Source organism: Cnephaeus nilssonii (genome assembly GCF_951640355.1).
Source record: "Cnephaeus nilssonii genome assembly, chromosome: 23".
In the NCBI taxonomy this organism is placed as follows: domain Eukaryota; kingdom Metazoa; phylum Chordata; class Mammalia; order Chiroptera; family Vespertilionidae; genus Cnephaeus; species Cnephaeus nilssonii.
The window spans coordinates 19,424,497-19,446,924 of NC_137094.1; the positions used below are offsets into that span (position 1 = coordinate 19,424,497).

The 22,428-nt window shown below is 70.6% G+C and overlaps 2 protein-coding genes across 3 annotated transcripts; one reads left to right on the top strand and one right to left on the bottom strand.

Moving 5' to 3' along the window:
• Positions 1-47: 47 nt before the first annotated feature.
• On the top strand, positions 48-5,319 carry SHISA4 (shisa family member 4). 2 transcript variants are annotated; one of them, XM_079763402.1, is made up of 5 exons: positions 48-1,800; positions 2,099-2,270; positions 2,655-2,788; positions 3,221-3,385; positions 3,585-5,319. In XM_079763402.1, the coding sequence occupies exons 1-5, from the start codon at positions 1,755-1,757 to the stop codon at positions 3,629-3,631; spliced, it is 564 nt and encodes a 187-aa protein (XP_079619528.1). In that variant the 5' UTR covers positions 48-1,754; the 3' UTR covers positions 3,632-5,319. The 2 variants fall into 2 exon arrangements, with proteins under 2 accessions (XP_079619528.1, XP_079619529.1); XM_079763403.1 differs by having other exon boundaries at positions 3,611-5,305.
• Positions 5,320-5,470: 151 nt separating this feature from the next.
• Positions 5,471-21,491, bottom strand: LMOD1 (leiomodin 1). The gene is made up of 3 exons (XM_079763400.1): positions 20,873-21,491; positions 6,526-7,971; positions 5,471-6,063 (listed from the first exon to the last, which is right to left on the bottom strand). Exons 1-3 carry the CDS (start codon positions 21,137-21,139, stop codon positions 6,037-6,039), a joined length of 1,740 nt encoding a protein of 579 aa, XP_079619526.1. The 5' UTR covers positions 21,140-21,491; the 3' UTR covers positions 5,471-6,036.
• Between the last annotated feature and the right edge of the window lie 937 nt (positions 21,492-22,428).

The following is a 22,428-nucleotide window of genomic DNA, read 5'->3' on the forward strand; positions in this document are numbered from 1 at the left end:
GCCGGGCCGGCCGGCCGGCAGCCTAAGGGAAGCGGGTCTGTCGGGTCAGGCGAGAGGAGGCGACATTGGGGGACAGGGCTCCCTCCCAGGTGCCCCCTCCGGGGCCTGTTGGTAACAGCTCGGCTGCGCAGCGCCCTGCAGGCGGGTGGCCTCGGACAGGAAGTGGATGGAGGGAGTTGGTCTGCAGCTCAAGGAAGGGTCTGGCACGGCATCTCCAGGGCAGCCCCTGCCACTCGGTGTCCCTGGTGTCCAGGGAGGGACGTCTGCCGGCGGGCGTTCCGACTGCCTCTGCCTCCTGCTCTTCCTCCCTTTGACCTTGGGAGGTGCCGGCCCGGGGCCCGTGCTGAGGGCCGTGCGTGGCCAGAGGGACCCCGATGACCGAGAGCAGCCTCGTGCAGCTGCCCTGGGGAAGGGGGCCTCGTGCTCGAGTCCTGGAGGAACGGGGCCTCATGCTGGGGGGCCTGTTCCACAGACACCGGCCGACGGGCCCCGTGGGCTGTGTCCGGGCGTTGGCGCGTTCCTCCTGCGGCGCCTTCGCGGCAGGTGCCCGTTCCCGCCGCTGGAAGTTCAGGGGCGCCTCCGGGTCAGGCAGGAGGAACCGGCTCCTGTCCAGTGAGACCCCCCCCCCCCCCGGAAGGGGCAGCACTCGGCCTGCAGGTCCGACCCGGGCAGAGGGCTCTCCCAGGGTTTGGGGGCTCGGCGGACAGAGCGGAGAAGGTGGGAGAAACTAGATGGAGGAGGACACAGGCCGGGCCATCCGTGGTGGGTCTCATTCCCCAGGGGTGGCTCACGGCACCAGAGCCCCATGGCCACCAGGCTTGGGGGAGCTGTTGGACCGGGCCGCGTCTCCCCAGTGCTGCCCCTGGCCAGGAAGCCCCTTGTCCCCCCCCGCCCCCCCTCGGAAGGAGCTGGGGCCGTGACCCCTCCCAGATCTGCGGCGGGAGCGACCCCCCCTTGGCTGTGGTCAGACGGTGACATCATGAGTAAAGCAGACTCGGCCCCAGGCCCACCCGCAGGAGCTGGGCGGGGTCGGGTCGGGGTCAGGTCGGGGTCGTGGTCGGGTGGCCCTGGGGCAGCACAGTGCCTGGTCCTCCCGCCGGCCCTGGAGGCAGTTTCCCCGGGGCCACGTGACACTGAGCTGTCAGTGTCAGCGCGGGCTGCCACGGAGAGCGGGGCTGTGGGGGCGTGGCTTCAGGGCCTGTGGGGAAGGCTCAGGGTCCTGGCGTGGGGGCGGGCCCCAGGGGACAGCCTCCCTGGCCCTGGCTGGGCCGCAGATGCGAGGACGTCCTGAGGAAGTGCCGCTCAGAGACCGGGAGGCAGGGCCTGGCAGCCCTGGTGTCCGCGCTGCCCGCGTGGGGGCGGGGCCACAGGAGCTGCGGCTGGCAGCCCGGCCTGTGGGAGGCACAGCGGGGACAAAGCTGCTCTGAGCTGCCTCAGTGGGGCCTTGTTCTGGGGATGGGGGTTGGGGTGGGGGGCTCCCAGCCTCTCCCCTCCCCTCCTCCGGCGTCCTGGGCTGGACAGGCCCTGCCCTCCAGGGGGGGGGCACAGGATCAGGCTGCTCGGGTCCACGGCACGGCTTGGGCGCTGCGCGGAGACGGGCCACCACAGGGGACAAGCGCAGGGCTAGGCTGGGGTGGGGCCGGGGGCGGGCCCTGGGCGTGGTCACCGCTGCCCGCAGGCAGTCGCCACCACAGCCGTGCCTGGCAGTGGGCAGCCCCCAGCAGCTCCGGGACCCGCAGCACCCTCTTCCCACCATGCCACTCACGGCCGTCGCCCTCCTGCTGCTGGGGGCTCCCCTGGGTAAGGGGCAGGGAGCCAGGAGTGGGGTCCCCGGGCCCCTGGGGGTGCTGGCAGGGAGCAGGAGGGAGAGGATGGAGTCTGGGCCCTGGGAAGCCAACCCCTGAGCCCCAAGGGGCAACTCATGTTGCCGGCACCAGGGGGCTGGGGACCCCACAGCTGGGGGCTGACTAGGGGGGCCAGTGGGGTGGGCCACCAGGGGCGTGGGGACCACAGTGGGAAGTGGGGTCACTGGGGAAGGACCATGGGGGGCTCAGGGAGGCAGGGACCAGCCTGGCAGCCCCGCACGCCCCGCACGCAGCGCTGGCCGGCACCGGCTGCCTGGGGTACCTGGACGAGGACGACGCCTGGCACCCGGGCTTCAGCTGCCAGCCCTTCACCTTCTGCTGCGGGACCTGCCGCCATCGCTCCTGCTGCCGGGACCTGAGCCTGCTCATCTCCGAGTCCCAGCAGAAGCGCTGCCTGGGCTTCAGGTGGGCGCCCACCTGTCCCTCCTCCCAGCAGCCACCGGGCCGGCCTCCCTCCCGCCGCCTCCGCCTCCCGGTCAGCCGGGCACTGAGGAGGGAGCCCGGGGTCTGCGCCCCCCGCAGGCCGCGTTGGGAACTGGGCTGCGACCAGGGGTGCGCTGCCCGCCAGCGGGTGTCGGCCGTGCTCCCCCCACAGACGAAGGTGCCGAGCTCGTGGGTTCCAGGCTGCCTCCCAGGGACAAGAATACCCCCTGAGGGGCCGGCACGCTGTCCCGTGCGCCTCGGCCGGCGGGAGGGGAGGCAGGGGTCTCCCCAGGACGGAGCCCCGTCTGGGGTCCCGCCGGCCCCGCTGTGAGAGCCGCAGGTGAGAGGACCCGTCTCTGTCTCCAGCCCCAAGTTCACGGCGGGCCTGGCCGCAGCCCTGACCCTCTTCCTGGCCGTGGTCGCCTCCGCCGCCTTCTGCTTCTTCTGCACCTGCCGCTACCTGGCCCGCCGGCGCCGGCGGCTGCAGAGCCCCTGTGCAGGTAGGGACGGGCAGCCGCCGGGACCCGCCGGTGGGGCCGGCCCGGGGCAGCCCTGTGGACACACCTGCAGCCACTCGGACGCGCACGGGTGTTTGTGGGGGTCTGAGCCATGGGCGTTGATGCCGCGTGGGTGATGGGCCTGGGAGGTCCATGTGGGAGGGGTGGGTGGGGGCGGCTGGGGTCCCCCGGGGACAACTCCGCGGATGATCAGATCCAGCCCTGTGCTGCCCGGTCCCGGCCCAAGGACGCTCCCCAGGCTGTGCTCTGACTCCCACCAGGCCTCACGCCCAGCGCCCTGCTCTGCTCTGAAGGGCAAGGTGTGGGGGGCCAGCGAACCGGCCGCCAGTGGGGCTCACCTGGGCTCCCTGGGAAGGCGTGGTGGCGCCCCCTGGAGGCAGAGCTCTCAACACTGACCTTGTCCCCCCCACTCAGGCCAGGAGATTCCAATGACAGGCGCCCTCGTGCAGCCGGCTTACCCGTACCCGCCGGACCCCAAAGCTGGCCCCGGCCCCCCGCCCCCGGGCTTCCTGCTCCCCCCCAGTGCTCCTCCCCAGCCTCCTCTCTACCCGGCAGGGCCCCCTGTCTACAGCCCTGCAGGTGAGCGAGCAATCCAGCCCTTCCTCCGGCCCCTCCCCTGCGCCAGGACCTCCCCGTCCACGCGTCACCCGGGGTCCCTCTCCGCTGCCCTCTGCCTCAGCTGAGACCCCCAGGCTGGCTCCTCCCCGAATCCCGCGCGCCCGGGGGTGGGGTCACCTCACTGCTCCTGTGGCCAACGTCCTGTCTCCTTGGCTTCCAGCTCCGCCCCCTTATCTGCCACCGCAGCCCGCCTACCCCGGAGCCTGAGGGACTGACCGACAGTCTGCTGCTCTCACAGGCCCGCCTGTGTCTGCCCTGGCCCTGGCAGGGGTCACCCCTCAACAGGCCCCCAGCCAGCCACCCCCCGGGCCGTGCAGGGAGGTGGACAGGGTCTGGGCGGGAACTCAGCCCTGAAGGAGGGCGGGTGGGGCCTGGCGTGGCTGCACTATCTTTATTTTTCCCGGGGGCCCGGGGAGGCCCGCAGTGTGGGTCACCGCCCGCCCCTCCGCTCCCAGGACCCCCTGCTTGCCCTGGCGGCTGTGCGGGGCTCTGTCAGCTGCCCGCGGAGCCCACTGCCGTCCCACTGCCCCCGCTGGGCTGCCATTAAAGCTGAGAGGCAACTCACGTGGACCGTGGTCCTCACCGTCCTGCAAGGCTGCCGGCTCCACGCCCCAGGGCAGGAGGGGGCAGGGGCAGGGCAGGGCACAGCACCCCGCACCCCCCCCCCCCACAGGCGGGCACCCAGGCCAGGGCTGGTCCCACGGCCCGCGAGGTGGGTCTTGCCCTGGGTGGGGAGCTGCCCACATTACAGAGCTTCCTCCCACCCCCACCCCGGCCCAGCCCGGCCTGCGACAGCTCAGACGTGCGGCTGCTCCTCCCTTGGGGTCCCTGAGGTCCACCTGGGCCCCTGAGGTCCCGGCTCCGCTCATGGGCGGGGTGGGTGTCCCTCCTCCCTCTTCCGAGGCCCCAGGGCAGGGTCTGCAGATGGCCATTGTGCCAGCCGTGCCCCCCGGGGTCCCTGCCACCCAGACGCTGTGGGGGAGGCTCTGGTCACAGCCTGGGGCAGGGCCTGAGAACCAGGGTCCCCAAGGCCAGGCCGGGAGGGGGAGCAGCAGGGACCTGGGAGCGGTGCGGGGAGGGCATCCTCGGGGGCAGGAGGCCGCGGACCGACTTGCTCCCTTTGAACCCCGTTCCTTCCCCGTGAAAGGCGGGCGCGGACCCCGACAGACCCTCTCTGGCTCTTGCACTCGGGGTGTCACCAGGGGAGGCCGCGCGGCCTGGCGCCGGGGAGGGTGACGTCACCAGGGAGCCTGCGCGGGACCCGCCAGCAGGTGGCGCTGCGCTCCCGCTTCCCGGGCGCCGAGGAGGGTGACGTCACCCGGGCCTGGCGGTGCCCGGAGCTGGAGGAAGCGTCCGCGGGGTGTGTGGGGGGGACGGTGGTGGAAAGGGCTCCCCGGGGGGCCCGTCTGCGGGGCCGGAGGCTTGGAGGGGGCGCTGCGGCCCTGAGCGAGGGGAGGAGGCGCGGGCTCTGCCTTCCCTGCTCCCCGCGCGGCCTCGGAGCTGCCGGCTGTGCGCACAGGGCCCTGGGCTGGGGGACCGCGAGGGCGGAGGGGGGCCTGGGCGGGGCTCTGTGCCGAGGGCTAGCCTGCCCTCCGTCGTGGCCCCACCTGGCAGAGACCCTCTGCACCCCAAAGATGGGAACACTGCTCTGCCCGCTGCCGTGGAGGCAGGAAAACCCACTAGTGACTCCGACCCAAGGCAGCGGTGCCAGCAGCGCCAGGCCGTCCAGCCAGAAGGCTGCGCCCCATAGAGGGAGGCAGGACAGGGCAGGGAGTGGGGCTGCCCTGAGAGCTGGCGGGGAGCCCACAGCCCGGGCGAGTCAGGGGGTGAACACGCCTCATACAGCCCCGGCCTGGCTCCCTCTGCCCGTCCCTGGCGGTGCCTCCCAGACCCCGGAGGCCTGGTCCCGGGCCTGGGCAGCCAGCTTGGGCGCTGCCCCCACGCTGCGCTCGGCAGTGAACTTGTGCTGTGGGCAGCCTGGGACAGCACGGCTGGGACCGGGGGCGCAGGGTCCCCAGGGAGCGGGGTGGGCAGGGCCCCGCACAGCACGGAGGCGGGCATCGCCACGCGCAGCTACAGGCTCGTATATATTATCAAAATCTCATGGGAAGACACAGCGGGTCACAACACAGCGCGTGGGTGTAGGAAAACAACGTCTGCTTTGGCATCAAACCTTCTGATCCGGCTGCGCCTGCCCCTCCCTCCCCCGGGCACGGTCCGTCTGTCCAGGCTCTGTCAGCCCGGGCGGGGGGTGGCCGTCCTCGTCCCGTCCCTCTCCCTCTCCATCGTCTGCCCTGCCCTGCACACCAGCCCAGCAGCCTTGCCCCAGGGCTCCTCAGAGCTGAATCCTGGCCCTGGGGGGCGGGGCTGGGCCGTGACGCGGTCCCGTGCACATCCTCCCCGGCTCCCCGCCGCGTGCCGTCTTCTCCGCGACGTGCCTGAAGGACTCTTCTTGTCCGGAAACATCGGCCCGCGGAGAGGAACCGTCGGGATGAGAAAGCGTGGCGCGGCCTCGGGACCCCGGGCAGGCGGGGGACCGCCCGCAGCAGGCCGGCCGGGGGCGGGTCTGGGCGACCCCGGGGGGCGGTGCCCGCGGTGCCCGCAGCCTGGCCCTACTGCAGCAGCTTGGGCACCTCCACCTGCAAGGACAAGGCAGGGCGTTGAGGGAGCCGCCGGCGAGGCCCAGCCGCCTCCGGCCTCTTCCTGGGCCCGGACGCACGGGTGGGCCTGAGGGTGGGCGCGTGGGTGGACACAGGAGGAGCTGGGCGTCTCCGTGCCCCCGGGACGACCACCGGCTGTCCTTCCTCCCGCTGTCCCGGCCCAATGACCAATGACACGGCTGCTGTGCCCGGGCCTGAGCCGGACGGCGGGGGGGGGGGGGTACCCCTGCACTGCACGCACTGACTCCCAGGCGCCTTTGGTGGACGCGGTCAGGCTGGGAGCTCAGGGAGGGAGCTCAGGGGGGCCGCGCCCTGCGGAGCGGCTGCGTGTCGTGTGTGTCTCTTCTAGGAGGAGGGGAGCTGGAGGAGCCCCTAAAGGCGGGACAGCCCCCCTGAGGGACAGCGGTGCCCCCGGCGGGCAAGGCCCCTCCCCGCACTCACCTTCTTGAGCTGCTTGAGGTTGCTGGAGCGGATGGCGGCCAGCAGCTGGTCGCGCGAGTTCTTCTCCTGGGCGGGGAGAGCCCTGTCCCCCATCTTCCTCTGGGTGGCCGGCGAGAGCGAGTTCCTCAGGTTCTCCACCATCAGGGGCGGGGCCAGGGGCGGCGGCGGGGGCGGCGGGGGGGCGGCCGGAGCCCCCCCACCCTTGGGCGAGTTCTTGGGCGAGGCCTTCGGAGACGGCTGCGGGGAGGGGCCGGGGGAGCCCTTGGCGGGCGCCCCCCCGACCTTGACCTTGGGCACCTCCAGAAGCCCCTTCTTCTCCCCGGCGGCCCCCACCGCCCCCGCCGCCGCCTCCTGCGCCCGCCGCTGCTCCTGCAGCCGCCGCTGCCGCTGCCGGTCCATGTTGCGGCTGAGCAGGTGCGTGACGGTCATGCGGGGCCCGGCCAGCTCGAAGTGGTAGCCCAGCTTGAGCAGCGTGGTGTTGTCCTTGAGCAGCGCGGCCACCTCCATCTCCGTCTTCCCGCCGCAGATGTGGCGCTGGTTGTGGAAGCGCAGCTCGGTGAGCGTGCTGTTCTGCAGCAGCGCCCGGAAGATGGCCAGGATGCCCTTGCCCGTGATGTGGTTGGAGTCCAGGTTGAGGCTGGTGATGGTCTTGTTGGCCTTGAGCATGATGGCGATGGCGAAGGCCACGTGGTCGTCGGCCCGCGTGTTGGCCAGGGCGAACACCCGCACGGCCGTGTTGAACTCCAGCGCCTCGGCGAAGCGCACCAGGATCTCGGGCGTGATGCAGTCCGAGTTGTTGACGTTCACCTCCGTCATGCTGGGGTCGTTGCTGCGGACGCGCTCCAGCGGCTCGTCGAAGATGCTGGGGGCCGCCTCCTCCCCCTCCGCGGCGGGGGCCGGGCCCTCGGCGGGGGGCTTGGCGGGGGCCGCCGGCTTCTCGGCCGCTGCCCCGCTCTGCCTCTCCCCCGCGGGCGCCCTGGGGCCGGGGGGCGCCTCCTGGGTGACCTTCTCCTCCTCCTTCCTCGCCGCCGCCGCCGTGGGGCCCTCCTTCCCCGCAGCCTCCTTGCGCTCTCCCCCGCCTCTTCCCTTCCCGTCCTCCGGCTTCTCATCCTTGTCTCTGCTCAGGCCGGTGCTCCTGGCCGCCCCTCTCGGCTCCTCCTCCTTCCTGGGGGCCTGGCCGTCCCCCCGCCCGCTGCCCCCCGCCTCGGTCTTGTCCACGGCGGCCCTGACCCGGCCCCGGTCGATGCCCCGGATGAGCTTCTCCTCCCGGGGCTGGGGGGCGCCTTTGGCCTCGGCGGCGGCGGCGGCGTCCTCCTTGTCTCGGGAGAAGGCCTTCTTCAGGACGCCCCGCCGGGGAGCCCGCCCCGCATCCGAGTCCTGCCTGGGGCCCAGGGCCTTCTTGCCGCCGTTCTTGGCATCGGCCTTGGTCTCCGCCGGCTTGCTTTCCTAAGAATTCAGAGAAGGAAATAAATACCAGGCGCTGGTCCCCCCGGGGGAGAGGGGTGGCGGCGGGAGGAAGGTGGGGACGCCGTGACCACGGGGGGCCGAGAGGGCCCGGCTCAGGCCCGGAACCCGAGGGCTGAGACCCCGGGGACACGGACGGCCCCTCCCCGGGCCTTTCCTGTCCGAGACAGGCCTGTGCCCTGGGGGGCCCCCCCGCTAGCCATGTGGGGACCGGGCCAAAGGGCACGTCCCTCCCCTGGTCCGGTCTGTATTGACGGCGGTGAATTGGTGTTCATCGAGGCCCTTGGCATTACTCTGATTTTTTTGCAATTTCATGAAAATATCTGTCATCCTGGTCACTAGCTTTCACACCCCGTCCCCCCACCCCCCTCACCCCGCATCCTGGGCTGCAGGCCAGGGCCTCACCTGCCTGCCCGGGTCCTGGCCCCGCCTCCAGGGAGGTCAGCGGGCCTCAGACATGATACCTGTTCAACACGGGGAGGTAGGGGGGGGATGGGGGGCGGGGGGGGCACCGAGGCAGGCTGCTGACATCTCTCCAATCCAGGGCATTTACGCCTGCTGCTGCCGCCACCACCTCACGGAAGTACAGGCGACCACACGCCGTGCGCTGAGCGCGTGCTCTCTGATAACCCCCGATGCCCCGCCACCCCCCGCCTTTTGGTAGAAAGTTTGCCGAGGACCAGACCTCTCTGAGGAGCCCTGGGACCTGCCGGGCCAGCCCACCCCGGGATCTAGGACCCCGTGACCCCGCTGTGACCCCGCTGTGACCACACAGACCCTGAGGACGGGCACGTCCCGCACCTCCCGGGCCACTTTGGGGAGCACTGCCCGCCCCACCTGACGTTGGAGGAGCTGGGAGGCAGGACCATTGAGAGCAGAAGCGAGAGCGAACTGACCCACCAGGACAGACCTCAGAGCCGCTGGGACCTCAGGGGCCGGTGTGCCTTCCTCCCCGAGGGGTGAGAGGAGGGACGAGGGCCTGGTTGGTGGGAAGACTTTCTGTCCTTCAGGGGGTGGGGGGGGACGGGGGGGGGGACGGGGAGGGGGAGGGGGAAGGAGAAGGACTCCAGCACACACACCCCCCAGCCGGAGGGGCGGACAGTGCCGGCCTGGGGAACAGCCTGTTCCTGCAGCGCAAACACACACGGGCCGGCGGGGACCAGCGTTTACTTAGCAGCCAGTCCTTGGCTCCATCCCCTCATCACCACGGAGGGGGGCCCGGGGCCCGGGCCTGGTGAGACAGGCCCTGGGAATGTGCCGCCCCTCCTGCCCGTCCCCCCTGCCCGTCCCCTCCTGCCCGTGGCTGGGCGGCTGAAGGGACTTGCTGGCCCTGGTGCCCGTGGGGGGAGGAGAGCCCCCGACTCTCACGCTGGCTCCCGGCGCGACTGAGACCGGAGGCCGCCCTTCCAGGGAGCGGACGCAGCGGCCTGGGACCCGGCCGCACCTCGATTGGCAGGAAGGAAGGGAGGAGAGGAGACGCACAGACGCACACGAGGGACCCACGGGTCGCCTTCCGGGCCAGAACACACCTGCGACTGCCCGCAGCCTGCCCGGCGGCCCCCCTCCCCACACCCCACCCCCGTTCAGGGGGTTCATCCGGGGCCGCCCCCGGGCGCTGGAGGGGCAGCTGCCCTCCGTGTCCTGCGCGTCCTTCCCGCGGTGCCCCCCGCGGGGGCCCCCACGCCGCCCACCGGGCCTCCCTCGGGGGAAACGGGGTCCTTAGAGATGAGGACGTGACCGGTTTCACCCACAAGTTCAGGAAAGAAAGGGCTCCAGACCTGCCTCACCCGCAGAACCCAGTCCGTGGGGCCTTCCCTGACCTCTGACCTCCTCTGGCCCGCCCCAGCCTCCCTCTGGGGCCGGGGGTGCCCTGCTGCCCACAGCACCCCAGCACCGGCCCCCTCCTTGCCCAGGGCTCCCCGGGTGCTCCCGGCCCCGGGGGCCCGCACGTGGCTGTTTTTGGGGCGCTGCGCCAGCCCTTTAGGAAGAAACGAGTGAAAACAGGCTGATGAATCACCAACAGCAGGAACGGGCTGGGGCTGCCCGGCACGCCGTGGCCTTAAAAGGAGAAGGAGCCTTCGGCCGGGCCGGGCTGCTGGGAGCGCCTCGGAGAGGGAGCCCGGCCGGCTGGAGGCTCTGCTCCCAGAACTGGGGGGCACCTGGTGGCCCCCGAGGTCATTCTCTGCCTGTGGCTGCTCCCAGCTCCCTGCCTCGCCAGCCCCTGGGAGGGAGGGCTGCAGTTAGAAATAACAGGCCTCGCTCGGCCGAGGGGGGCGGCAGGCCTTTCCCTCCGGGGAGCGGTAGGGGGGACGCGCGGAGGGGAGTGGGGGACGGCCCCCGAGAACCCCGACCGCCTGTGGCCGCGGGGGACCTATCTCCCCGTCTCCTCCTGGGCCCACGGCCACGTGGCGTGGCTCGGGCGTCCCCGGGTTGGGATCCACGTGAATGATGGACAGAGCAGCGCCCCTGCCCGGGCCTCCCGGCCACGCCCTCTGCCCTCTCGGCGGGCGGGCAGTCGAGGGGGGGCAGTGCCCGGCTCCCCGCACCTCGGGGCTCGGCCAGCGGGCCTGTGACTCATCGGGGAGCGTGCGGCGAAGCCCCATTTTTGGAGAAACGGGGAAATCTCTGCAGAAACAAACAAGCCACTTGGGCTCTGCCCTGGGACATGCCTGCTCCCTGCTCTTCGCCGCCCGGCCTGTGAGGGGTCCCCCGAAACGCGGCCGCTGGCCCCGGGCTGTCCACACGGGCCCGGCCCCCACCTCCTCCTGTCGCCGCACAGCAGGCTGCCCCTCTGCTCCCACAGCCCGTGCAGAGGGCCCCGCGGGGCCTCAGGCTCGCGGTCCTGGTCTCGAAAGGGCTGGTCCTTCTTGAACGAGGGCCCCACACGTCCTCAGTCAGACCAGCCTGTGGCCGCCCTGGGCCTGACCGCGGGGCTGGGCGGAGGGGCCGGCCGGGGTACTGCACGGGCCTCCTGGGAACGGCACCTCCCCCCGCCCCCAGCCTCCGCCCCCGATCATCCTCCCTCCTTGCCTGGCGGGGTGCAGTGGGTGCTGCTGGGGTCCCTGGAGGTTCCTGCGGGTGCCGGGAGCTCTGCCCCGCTCGCCCACCCCCACCCCGGGCAGTGGCGTGAGGATGTGCAGGGCAGACGGCAGGTCCCCCGTGCTGGGAGCAGGAGCTTCTGACAGCAGGGCCAGGACCAGCAATCACTGGGCAGAGACGGGGGTTGGGGGGGGCACAGGTGGGGGGGGCGCAGTTCTCTGCCCTGGGGGGGGCGTTGGGGCGAGGATGTGAGGAGCCCGCAGGCTGCCTGCGCAGGCGACAGCGATGGAGACCATGCGGCTTCCTATCCAGGGACCCCCCCTCCCCCCGTCGGTCGTGGACGCAAGGAGACTGGCCGCTGCCTGGGGAGGGCGTGGAGGCCGGAGGCTGGAGGGAGAGAGGCTGCTGGAGGCTTCCCTGAAGGCCAGGCCGGAGGTGATGGGTCACGAAGGGAGGCCCCCGCCCCCCCAGGCTGTGCCTCTGTGAGCCCGCTCGCAGGTGACACCCCCTTATCCTCCGTGGGAGGGAAACGCCGCTTTGCCTCGCGGCTGGCACGCTGTGGGTCTGGTCCGGGCCTCCCGCGTGCCGGGGCAGGGCCTGTGGGAGCGGGAGACGGGCCCATCGCCTCGCCCTTCCCCGCTCCTCCCTGCACCCCAGTTTCCGGGGGGAGCCCGTTCTCAACAACCCGTTCCCCCAGACGAGGGACCAGGCGCGTGCGCTCCTCCGTGGTCCGTGCAGGCGACACCTCCCAGGGTCACGGGGGCGGGGGGGCAGGGGGTCAGCCCGGCGTGATCCGCATCAGGACCTGGATCCCGGGCCGCGGGGCTGCCTGTGAGAGACTTGGTCTCCTCACCTCCGGGCCCAGCCCCTGCGCCCGCCCTGGTCTCACAGGGGGACCCCGTCCGTGTGAGGGCCGTTCATCGTCCGCTCGGCTGGCTGCCTCCCCAGGGACGGGAGCCAAAGGCCACAGCCAGGAGCCTGGCTCTGCCGTCTGTTTGGGGCCTGGGGCCGCGTGTTTACTGGGAACCGTGTAAATGCCCAAATATGGGCAAATGGCTCAGCCCGGCCGCACCGCGGCTCCAACAACACCCACCCGCAACGAGGCGGAGGAGGCGTTTTTTAGGGACATGGGAAAATGTGGTTTTTCAAAAGCAAGAGCCCAACGTGATGGGGCATGTGTCCGCGGCCCCGATGACGCGGGGTGGACGCGGACCCACTCAGCGCCGTGGGGAGGACCCTAGCACCCGGGGGTCGCCTGTGCCGTGCGCACCGCGGGCACTGCGCCTTTAAGGCCAGGATGCAGGGCCTTGACCCCTGGCGCGGGGGGGAGGGGGGTCTCCCGGGCTCTGGGGACTTGGGACGCAGTAGGGCAGGGAAAGGCAGGCCAGCTCTGCGGGGAGGACGAGGTGCCCATCCCGGCCCGGCTGTGCGCCCCCACCCCATGAAGGGGCCCCGCCCTCAGGCACGCGCTCCTAAGGACCTGCCTCCTGCGCATCCAGGCGGCCCGCTGTTGGCATGGGGGGCGGGGCGGATTGGGAAGGTCAGGCACTGTGGCGGCACCTGCCTGAGACCTGAGAGAGCTGGTCTTGGGCTCTGCCTGCCTTTGCACCCACCTCCCAGCTCCGGGGCACACGTCTGCCTGCACCCCATGCCCGCCTCCTCACCCCGCTCCTGAGGCCCCTCCTGTCCCCGTGAGTCCTCGGGCCGCAGCCCCTCGTCTGGATCCGGAGGCAGAGGGCCGAGCCGCCCAGCATTCAGGGACAGATGGGGGGGGGGGGGGAGGTGGCGGCCTCGGCCGAGGATGAAGGTCCTCCCTGGGGGGCCCGTGGCCCGGGGATCGCAGGCGAGCGGGGTGAGTCAGCCGGGAAATGTCAGGTCCCCGGGGAGGGGCAGTGGAGCAGGAGGGGGAGGGAACGTGGAACGCGTTCCCCGGGAGGGAGGCCGGGAGGCCTCTGTCCAGCACAAACAGCACACGCGCTGGCTCGGCGCTCACGGGCTGCTTGTCAGACGGACAAGGACCAGGGCCAGCTCTCCCTCCGGGCGAGGACCGGGACACAGAGTCGTCCTCCGTCCCAGGAGAGAGGGATGGGCCCAGGAGAGAGCGGTGGGTGGGTAGCTGGGTTCGCCTCGTGGGACAGGGATGGCGCCCGAGCCTGCGCTGCCTGCTCTCATTCCCGACGTCGCTGAGCTGGGCGCTGGGCTCCCGCGGGGCCGAGGGAGAGCCAGGCCTGCCCTCGGCGCCTGCAGGGAGCACAGACGAAGTCGGACCCGCGCTGGTGTGCGTGCGAGGCACGAGGGCCCGGCGGTGGCTCCGTGGTCGGAGCGCCGTCCTGTGCACCCACAAAGCTGTGGGTGCCGTTCCCGTCAGGGCGCTGCCTCGCGTGTGGGTCGGGGCAGCTGGTCGATGCTGCTCACACTGATGTTTCCCTCCCTTCCTCTCCTTAAAAATCGATAAACACACCCTCAGGTGAGGGTTGAACGTGGTGGAGCAGGTCACCCAGACGGGAGGGCGGGTGTGGGGCACGGGGAAGCCCTTGGCGGGAGAGACGGACAGACGGACCAGCTGGGGGGCGTGGCCTCCTTCTGGAGGACAGAGCTGGAACAGAGAGGAGGACAGGAAGGCGGACCCAAGACAGATCCCAGGGGGACAGTCACCCTGAGCGTCCAGGAGGTGGGGGGCGGGCGGGAGCAGGAGGCCCGCGTGGAGGCCAGGAGCCTGTGACGGGGCAGGGCCGCGTGGAGGGACCAGACGGGGACCTGGACGGCGTTCGCACCTGAGCTCAGGTTCCCCGGTGAAACAGGACGCGAGGCCGTCTGCGAGGTGAAAGCAGAGATGGGGGGGCGGGGGGGAGAAGGCAGCAGGGGTCAGAGAAGGACTCCCTTTGAGGTGAAAGGGCACCTGTGGAGGCGGCGGGGGGCCCGGCTTCAACCCCCAGAATTCCTCCGTCCAGGGGGGACCTGCAGCTCAGAAGGGAGTCAGGGTCCCTGTGCCACAGGCTGGGGCTCCTCCAGGCCGGGGTGGGGGTGAGGAAAGGGGGTGTAAGCAGGAAGACTGAGCCTGAGGCTGAGGCTGAGGACGAGCAGGTGAGACACGAGCTAAACAGCAGAGCAGGTGTGTCCTCTCGGGCGCGGGTGCGGGCGCGGCTGGGATGGGAGGCAGGAAGTGGGCACGCCTGCCCCACCCCCTTCCGGAAAGGTCCAGTCCCGGGCAGAGGGTCTGACCTGGGCTTTATTTAGTCCAGTGTCACCTTTTTAGAAATTTTAAAAAATATTTTTAAAATTCATTTCAGAGAGGAAGGGAGAGGGAGAGAGAGAGATAGAAACATCCGTGATGAGAGAGAATCATGGATCGGCTGCCTCCTGCACGCCCCCCACTGGGGATCAAGCCCACAACCCGGGCATGTGCCCTGACCGGGAATCGAACCCTGACCTCCTGGGTCATAGGTCGATGCTCAACCACGGAGCCATGCCAGCCGGGCAAGTGTCCCTCTTCACAGAGGGGTGAGGACAGGAGGCAGCATGTGTTGGAGGACGCGGTGGCTCCGTCCCCTGAGAGAGGGCGTCCCCGGAAGTGAGGGTGATGGCCCCGTTAGTTAAAGCTCACTCTCCACAGGTCATGCGTTGACCTTCACACCGATGCACTGGACCCTCCCAAGGTCTCCATGAGGCAGCGTGGCCGCTGTCTGCAGGTGAGAACGTGAGAGTCACCACCACCTCCTAGGACCCAGCAATCCACCCCAGGTCCACGCCCAGCAGGAATGACGTCACAGCGCGCCCACACGCTCCAGCAGAAATGACGTCACAGCGCGCCCACACGCCCAGCAAAAATGACGTCACAGCGCGCGCGCTCCAGCAGCGTGGATGGCAAATCCCTCAAACCGAGCAGCGCAAACATCCGAGAGTGGAAATGGCTGATAAAGCGTGGCCCGCTCGCCCAGTGAGACCGCACAGCCCCGAAGGAACAGCTGCTACGGACGGACGGACGGACGACGGACGGACGGACGGGGGAGGAGCCAGAGGCAAAGGGCACCGTGTGGTCCTGCGTGCAAGACTGACCAGCAGGCGTAGCTGACTGCGGGGCGGAGTCAGTTGGGGGGGCCCCGCGGGAAGGAGGGGGCCCCCGCGGGAGGAGGGTGGCCCCGGGGGGGAAGGAGGGGGACCTCAGGGGGAGGAGGGGGTCCTGCGGGAGGAGGGGGGTCCCGTGGGAGGAGGGGGGTCCCGCGGGAGGAGGGGGGCCCCGGGGGGAGAAGGGGGGCCCCGGGGGGAGGAGGGGGCCCTGGTGTGTAGCTTCTATGCCAACAAAAGCGCACGCGGGAAAACCCCGCCGTCGGTACCACATGCGACGCAGACAAGACGCCCCGAGAATCAGGAAAAGGGGCGTCTGGGGCGAGAGGCTGCCGGGGCGCAGCGGGGCGTGGGCGGGCGCCGTGCCCACCGGGAGGGGTGGGGAGGGACCGGGGACCCTTCCCCTTGGGCACGGGAGGCCTTGGGGACGGTTCCCGGGGGTTCGGGTGGGGAAGCGCCTCCCTGGGACCTGAGGCCCCCCCCCTCCCCCCCCCCCCCGCCTTCCCGGCCCCCGCGGGTTCCGCCGCCCCGTCCTGCCCTCCCCACGGCCATCGCCTGCCCAGCCCCCCGGTTCCCAGCCCGGCACCTGCAGGGCTTCACCCCACAACCTCCAGGAGGGGCGCCCTCCGCCCGCGGGTGGGACCCAGCTCAGAGAGGGAGCCGCTGCTCAGCTCACCGGCGGCACCGGCAGAGCGGACCGGGTCCAGGCCCAGCTGGGCTCAGCACCGTGAGCACCGGCCCAGGACACCCTGCCCCAGAGCTTCATGGAAGCTGCACCCCCCCCCCCCCCCGCGCCTCGTTCTGCCTCTGCTTGCTCAGGGTCTTGGGGGGCAGGGGTCCTGCGGCCCCTCGATGGGGAGGTGAGGGCTGGGGGAGAGACCAGTGAGGAGCCAGGGCTCTGGGGGGCAGGAGGGGCGGGGGGGGAGGGGAGGGGAGGGACGGGGGGGCGGGGAGCAGGAAGGGACACGGGGGGGGCGGGGAGCAGGGAGCAGGAGGGGAGGGGACAGGGAGCAGGAGGGGAGGGGGGCAGGGAGGGGAGGGGAGGGAGGGGACAGGGGTGCGGGGAGCAGAGGCCGCCCTCCGGCTGTTGGTAAACAGCGCCCTGGAGACGGCCGCCTGGGCGTCCAGTGCACGGGGCCCTGGGGACCGTGGGCTGAGCCCCGCCGAGGCGCCTCCTCTCCGCGCCCTGGAGCCTGGGGGGGGGAGGGGAGGGGGGCAATGACGCACCCAGACTTCTCCCTCCTGTTCCCTCATCCCACCATCTTTTCAGCCTCATGAGAGGTTTGTAAAAGGTTGACTTTTTAGCGCGTTTACAGGCGACGGGCGGGCAGTGGGCGGTGGGCAGGGAGTGAGGGTGCCGAGCGCCCCCCCCAACCGTCCTCACGTCCTCCCCGGGGAGCTGGGGAGCTGTCCCTCCCGTCCTTCCTCCTCTGACCCTCGCTGGGCGCCTGCTTTGCCCCCCTTCCGGGTCAGCGGCCCCCACCCCCGCTCTGCCCCCTCACCCCCACCCTTTCCCCCTCTCTGCCCCCCCTCTGCCCCCTCCCCCCCCTCAGGGCTATTCTGGGCGAGTAGCAGGCGGGTTAATCCCCTTAACCGAGGGCTGTGCCGCCCAGTGCCCTGGACCCTGCAGAGGGCAGTCTGCGGGCGAGAGCTGCAGGTGGGAGGCCCTCCCAGCACCCCATCCCTCCGGCACCCCATCCCTGTGGCACCCCCTCCCCGCCGCACCCCCTCCCCGCCGCACCCCATCCCTCCGGCACCCTATCCCTCCGGCACCCCCCTCCCCGCGGCACCCCATCCCTCCGGCACCCTATCCCTCCGGCACCCCCCTCCCCGCGGCACCCCCATCCTCGCGGCACCCCATCCCTCCAGCACCCCCATCCCCGCCGCACCCCCTCCCCGCCGCACCCCATCCCCTGGCACACCCCCTCCCCGCGGCACCCCATCCCTGTGGCACCCCATCCCCTGGCACACCCCATCCCCTCGGCACCCCCATCTCTGGCACCCCATCCCTGTGTTACCCCATCCCTGTGGCACCCCATCCCTCCGGCACCCCATCCCTGCAGCACCCCCCTCCCTATGGCACCCCATCCCCGCGGCACCCCATCCCTCCGGCACCCTATCCCTCCGGCACCCCATCCCCGTGGCACTCCCTCCCCGCGGCACCCCACCCCCGCGGCACCCCATCCCTCCGGCACCCCATCCCTGCAGCACCCTCTCCCTGTGGCACACCCTCCCTGTGGGGATTCGTGGGTGCTGGGCATGACCAGGGCAGGTGGGGGAAGAAGGTGAGGAGGCTGGCCCAGGAGGAGTTCTCAAGCCCCCCAACCCCCCCCCCGCCCCGTTCACCGTGGGACGCCTAAAGAGCCTCCTCCCAGCCTCCTGGCCCGGCCCTGGTGAGGGAGGCTCTGGCCCTGGTGAGGGAGGCTCTGGCCCTGGTGAGGGAGGCTCTGGCCCGGGGATGGAGGCTCTGCCCCGGGGATGGAGGCTCTGCCCTGGGGATGGAGGCTCTGGCCCTGGGGATGGAGGCTCTGGCCCTGGGGATGGAGGCTCTGGACTGGGGATGGAGGCTCTGCCCTGGGGATGGAGGCTCTGCCCTGGGGATGGAGGCTCTGGCCTGGGGATGGAGGCTCTGGCCCTGGGGATGGAGGCAGGAGCGGGGAGGAGGCTGAGGGAGGAGGACACAGGAGTTGACGCACTGGGGATCCAGTTCCCGAAACCTGAGCCAGGGGCCGGGTTTCACGGCGCTGCAGGCTGCACACCTGCCCGGCTCTGTCCTCCACCTGAGGGAGGGCCAGGCTGGCACAGGCGGGTGAGAGCCGGCCCCTTTAGGGGGAGGGAGGGCGGGTCAGCTCTGCCAAGCCCCGCCCCTCACCTTGACCCCACTGACCTTCACTCAACAAGCCTAGGTGAGAGAGCAGAGGAGACATCGGGCAGGACAGGTGGGTACCCCTTGGGGGTGGGATCACACCAGGGGCTGCCCTCCACGCCCCCCACTCCCCCTCCACGCCCCCACTCCCCCTCCACGCCCCCCACTCTCCCTCCACGCCCCCCACTCTCCCTCCACGCCCCCCACTCCCCCTCCACGCCCCCACTCCCTCAGTGTTTTAAAGCAGATCCCCTAACCCAGTGGTCGGCAAACTCATCAGTCAGCAGAGCCAAATATCAACAGTACAACAATTGAAATTTCTTTTGAGATCCAAATTTTTTAAACTTAAACTATATAGGTAGGTATATTGTTATTAACTTAATTAGGGTACTCCTAAGCTGGCCTTTGTTAAACACTCAAGGGGCCAGAGAGCCGCCCTGTGGCTCTCGAGCCGCAGTTTGCCGACCACTGCCCTAACCCACCGGTTTTCCAGGAGTACTTCCGTTTCCCTGTCTACAAGGTGAGGATCCTTGACCACGTTTATCCACAACAGCATCATCCCGCCTACGAGGAATTAACCGAATTCCTTCACGCCCCAGATACCCAGGCAGGACACGCTCCCTAAATCCACACCCGGTGTTGCTCGCTGTTAACTTCTAACCCACACCCGGTTAACAGTTCGCTCCCCGTCCTGGGGGACGGGCCGGCCTTGCTGTAGCCACTGCCTCTTGGACAAGACAAGACGGGACGGGACGGGACGGGACCTGCAGCAGCTCATGCCGGGATCCGGGACCCTGAGCAGCTGACGCACTCAGGCCGGCCGGGGGTGGCCGAGGAGGAGGGACAGTCCTCAGCCAGGCAGGCTGGCTGGCTACTCCCTGTGTGACCCGGGGCTGCCATTCAACCGCCTGGGGCCTCAGTGTCCCCATCTGTATAATGGGGATAAACTGCCTGTTTCCCAAGATCTGTGCGGCTTAAACAGAACGGAAGGTGAGGGTGCGGGGCGCACGGCAGGCTCTCTGTAAATGCCCCTCGCGTCCGCGGAGGTGGCCTCGCTGTTTTGATCGACCTCCAGCTCCTTCGTGGAGTCCAGGGCAGGTCAGCGAGAGCCCCCGCCTGCTGCTGTCTGTGAAGTCCCCGCCTCCCCCCCCCCCCATGTTTACTCCTTAGGGAGCAGCCAGCTGGGCGTGCACCGCCCTGGGGGGACCAGGCAGGGGGTGGGGGGAGGTTTGCTTTTTGCTCACTCCCCGACGTCTGGGTCTGGCCTCCAGGAACTTGGTAGTTTCGTGGCAGAGGTCACGGTCATGGAGTGCCCACTGCACGCCGGCTCGGAGCCCGCCCCTCCCACCCGGCCCCTTAGAATCGACAACCCTCTGAGGTGGGCGCTTTGTCGACGGGAGACCGAGTGGGTAGGTGGCCTGTGAGCTGGTTACACAGATCGTGCTGCTGCTGCTCACACCCCGGTGCTCGCCACACACCCGCCACTTGGCTGACGTGGCCACCTGTTGGGGTTCACCCCCATTCTCCCCGACTTACAGAGAGGACCCTGCCCAAGGCTCAGGATGCACCCTGAACTCTGACCAGTCAGGACGGGTGAGGACAGACATCGCCACGAGGGAAAGCGGCCTGGAGGGGCACCGTGTGAGCGCACGCACGCGCACTCCCCTGCCCGGCTCCGTGGCCATAAACAAGGGGGGGAGGGGGGGCGGGCTGCACGGGTCTGGCCGAGGGAAGCGCTGTGAGAAGACACCTCCAGAGCAGTCCTCACAGCCCCTGGCGGGGTTAGCGTGTGTCTGAGCTCAGCCTGGGAATCTGCAGGCCCAGGAGCGGACGAACGGACGGGGGGGTGGGGGGGGCAGGGAGGGGGGCCGTCGGGGGCACTTAGAGGTGCCAACGCCTTTGGGGGCGTCTCCTTCCTTTCTCTGCTTCCTGAGGACGCCCCACAGCGGGGCCCCTGCGCCCCTCATTTTCCTGCACACGGTTTAGAATGTGCCCATCGTGTTCGGAGGCCACGGCCTGGCCCCCAGGACGATGAGCCCCGAGCCTCCTGGCTCCCCTGCCTCCCGACCTCCTAAACCTCAAACAGGGTCCCCGTGGGGGCAGAGCCGGAGCCCAGGCCCGCGGCCTCCCTTCCCTCCTCCCTCGCCCCTCCTCCCGCTCGCCCACCCCCTCGCTGTGGTCAGGGCTGCGGCCACCACGCGCCCGTGATGAGAAACACCGCCCTCCTCTCCTCTGTGAGGACACAGTCGTGGGGGGAACGGGGGGGGGGGAGGCCTGGGCCTCGGTCCCCCCGGGGGAGCAGAACAGGACGAGGATGGAGGGACCGACCGGCCTTTTCTCGCCAGGACTGCCCGGCAGAGGACCAGCTGGGAGGGAGGCAGCAGGTGCAGAGTGGGCCAGGGGCCGTCCTCGCTGGAGCTGACGGGATGAGGCGCCGCTCCCCCAAGATGCTCCCCCAGAAAGTGCCGCCCCCCTCCCAGGAATGTCACTCAAGCCACACAGGCCCCGCCTCCCAGACCTGCGGGCTCCCTGGCTGTGGGAAGCCCACCTGCCCAGCCTCCTGGCATGGGCCGGTCCCCGGTCCCCGGTCCCCGCAGGGAGGGCTGAGCGCCTCCTCCTGCTGGCGCACCCCGTCCTTCCTCCCCTCACAGCGGGCGGGGCGCGTGAAGGAGCCCACGGGTGTGGGGGCCACGCTCAGGGCCACCTCCAGCGCCCCCCCCTCTCCGCCCCCCGCAGCCCTCTGACGCGGGGTGCTGTCCCTCCAGCACATCACACCCCTCCCTCCCGACACGGGCACCGGCGGGGGGGAGTCCCACGCCCGCTCAGGGAGGGTCCTTCTGGGACAGTCCATCCCGGGAGGTGACGGGCCGCCCGCCCCCCGCCACCCCTCGCCCCGCGGCCCCCCTCACTCACGTCCGCGTCCAGGGACATCTCCCTCCGGATGAGCTTCTTGGTCGTCTCCTCGCAGAAGCTGAGCATGGCCTCCCGGTCGTAGGCGCCCGTGGCCGGCCTGTCCGTCTGGTTCCGCTGCCGCAGCCCTACGGGCACGCTGCTGTCGGGGTCCGCGCCATCCAGCTCCTTCTCCAGCTCCTCCATCTCCTCGGGGGACAGCGTGGACAGCAGGCTGTCGATGTCGGGGTCTTCGCTCACCTGCCGGCGGTACTTGGCCACCTTGGACATCTTGGCGACGGGGCGCGGCTCTCGGGGGGAGCGGTGGCCGTGCTGGGGTCGGGGCGGGGGGGGCAGGGCGCTGCGGGCGGGACAGGTGGGTCTGGACGGAGCTGATGGGCGTGGGAGTGACCCCCCGGCTGCTCGAGGACCGGGCTTCCTCTGCCCGCGGGCGCCAGGCAGGTGCTGGGCGAGTCCCTGGGAGCTGCAGCCTCCGGCCGGGGCGAGTGGACCAGCCGCCTGCCAGCAGCCAATGGGGCCCGGCGCCTGCCCGGCCCGGGGGAGGACGGGCCAATCCCCCGGAGGGAGGGGGGCAGGGGGCGGGCCCACCGCCCTGTCAGAGGCTGAAACTTGAGGACATTCCAGGGAATCTTGGAGCGCGCGCTGTGTGACCAAATTTAGTGCCGAGCATTTAGCCTTTTAAAGACAAGCCGCCCCGCGATGAGAAAAAGAGGCAAAAATGCAGAGGCCTTCGGGGCAGGCCTGCGCCGGGCCGGCCCGGCCAGCCGCGGGGTGCAGGGGTTCAAGTGCATGTGTTACCCCCCACACACACACACCAGGCTGCCTGGGTGTCCTGTGGTCGGTACCAGGTCCACTGACCCTTCTTCTTGTATTTGGTCCTGGCGGGGGGGGGGGGGGGCGGGGGGTGTGGAGGGGTGCCCAGCCCTTTGCAGCCCCAGGAAACACATTCCATTCAGGATCCTGGAAACCTCCCCGCCAGCCCGCCCGCCTGCCCGCCCATCGTCCCTGCCAACCAGAGCCTGGGTGCGAGCATCGGAGGCCCCAGCGACTCTGGCCGCTCCTAGAGGGCGAGCCGTAAGCCCTCCCGTGCGTGCAGCAAACTGAAGCGGGCGGGCTGTTTGGGGGGAGAAAGAGGGGTGCAGGCAGGAGCGTGCTCAAGGGCCATCAGTCCCGTTTCCAGGAAGGAAGCCCCGACTCCTGGGAAGGGGGTTCAAACCTCCCTCCCTGCCCCCTCGGCTTCTTCCCGCTCCTGCGGCGTCCGTGGGGATTCCTTAGGGAGCCAGGGGGGAGGGTGGGGGTGAGGGGGGGGGGCAGGTGGCCGCCACGTCTCCGTCCAGAGCACGATTCCCCGCGTCCCCGTGTCTTCGGGGAAACATAACCGGGAGGGATCCGGTTGCAGCGGGCCTGGCACGCCTCGGAGGGCGCTCCCCGGCGCACACCTCACGCCGCCGCCTCGCGCGGCCACCGACATTCAATCTCCTGCCACGGCATCGCCGCCGCCGAGAAGCCCGTGTAACCCATCAGGCAGACGCTGCGATCTTTTCCTGGCGTCTCGCCAC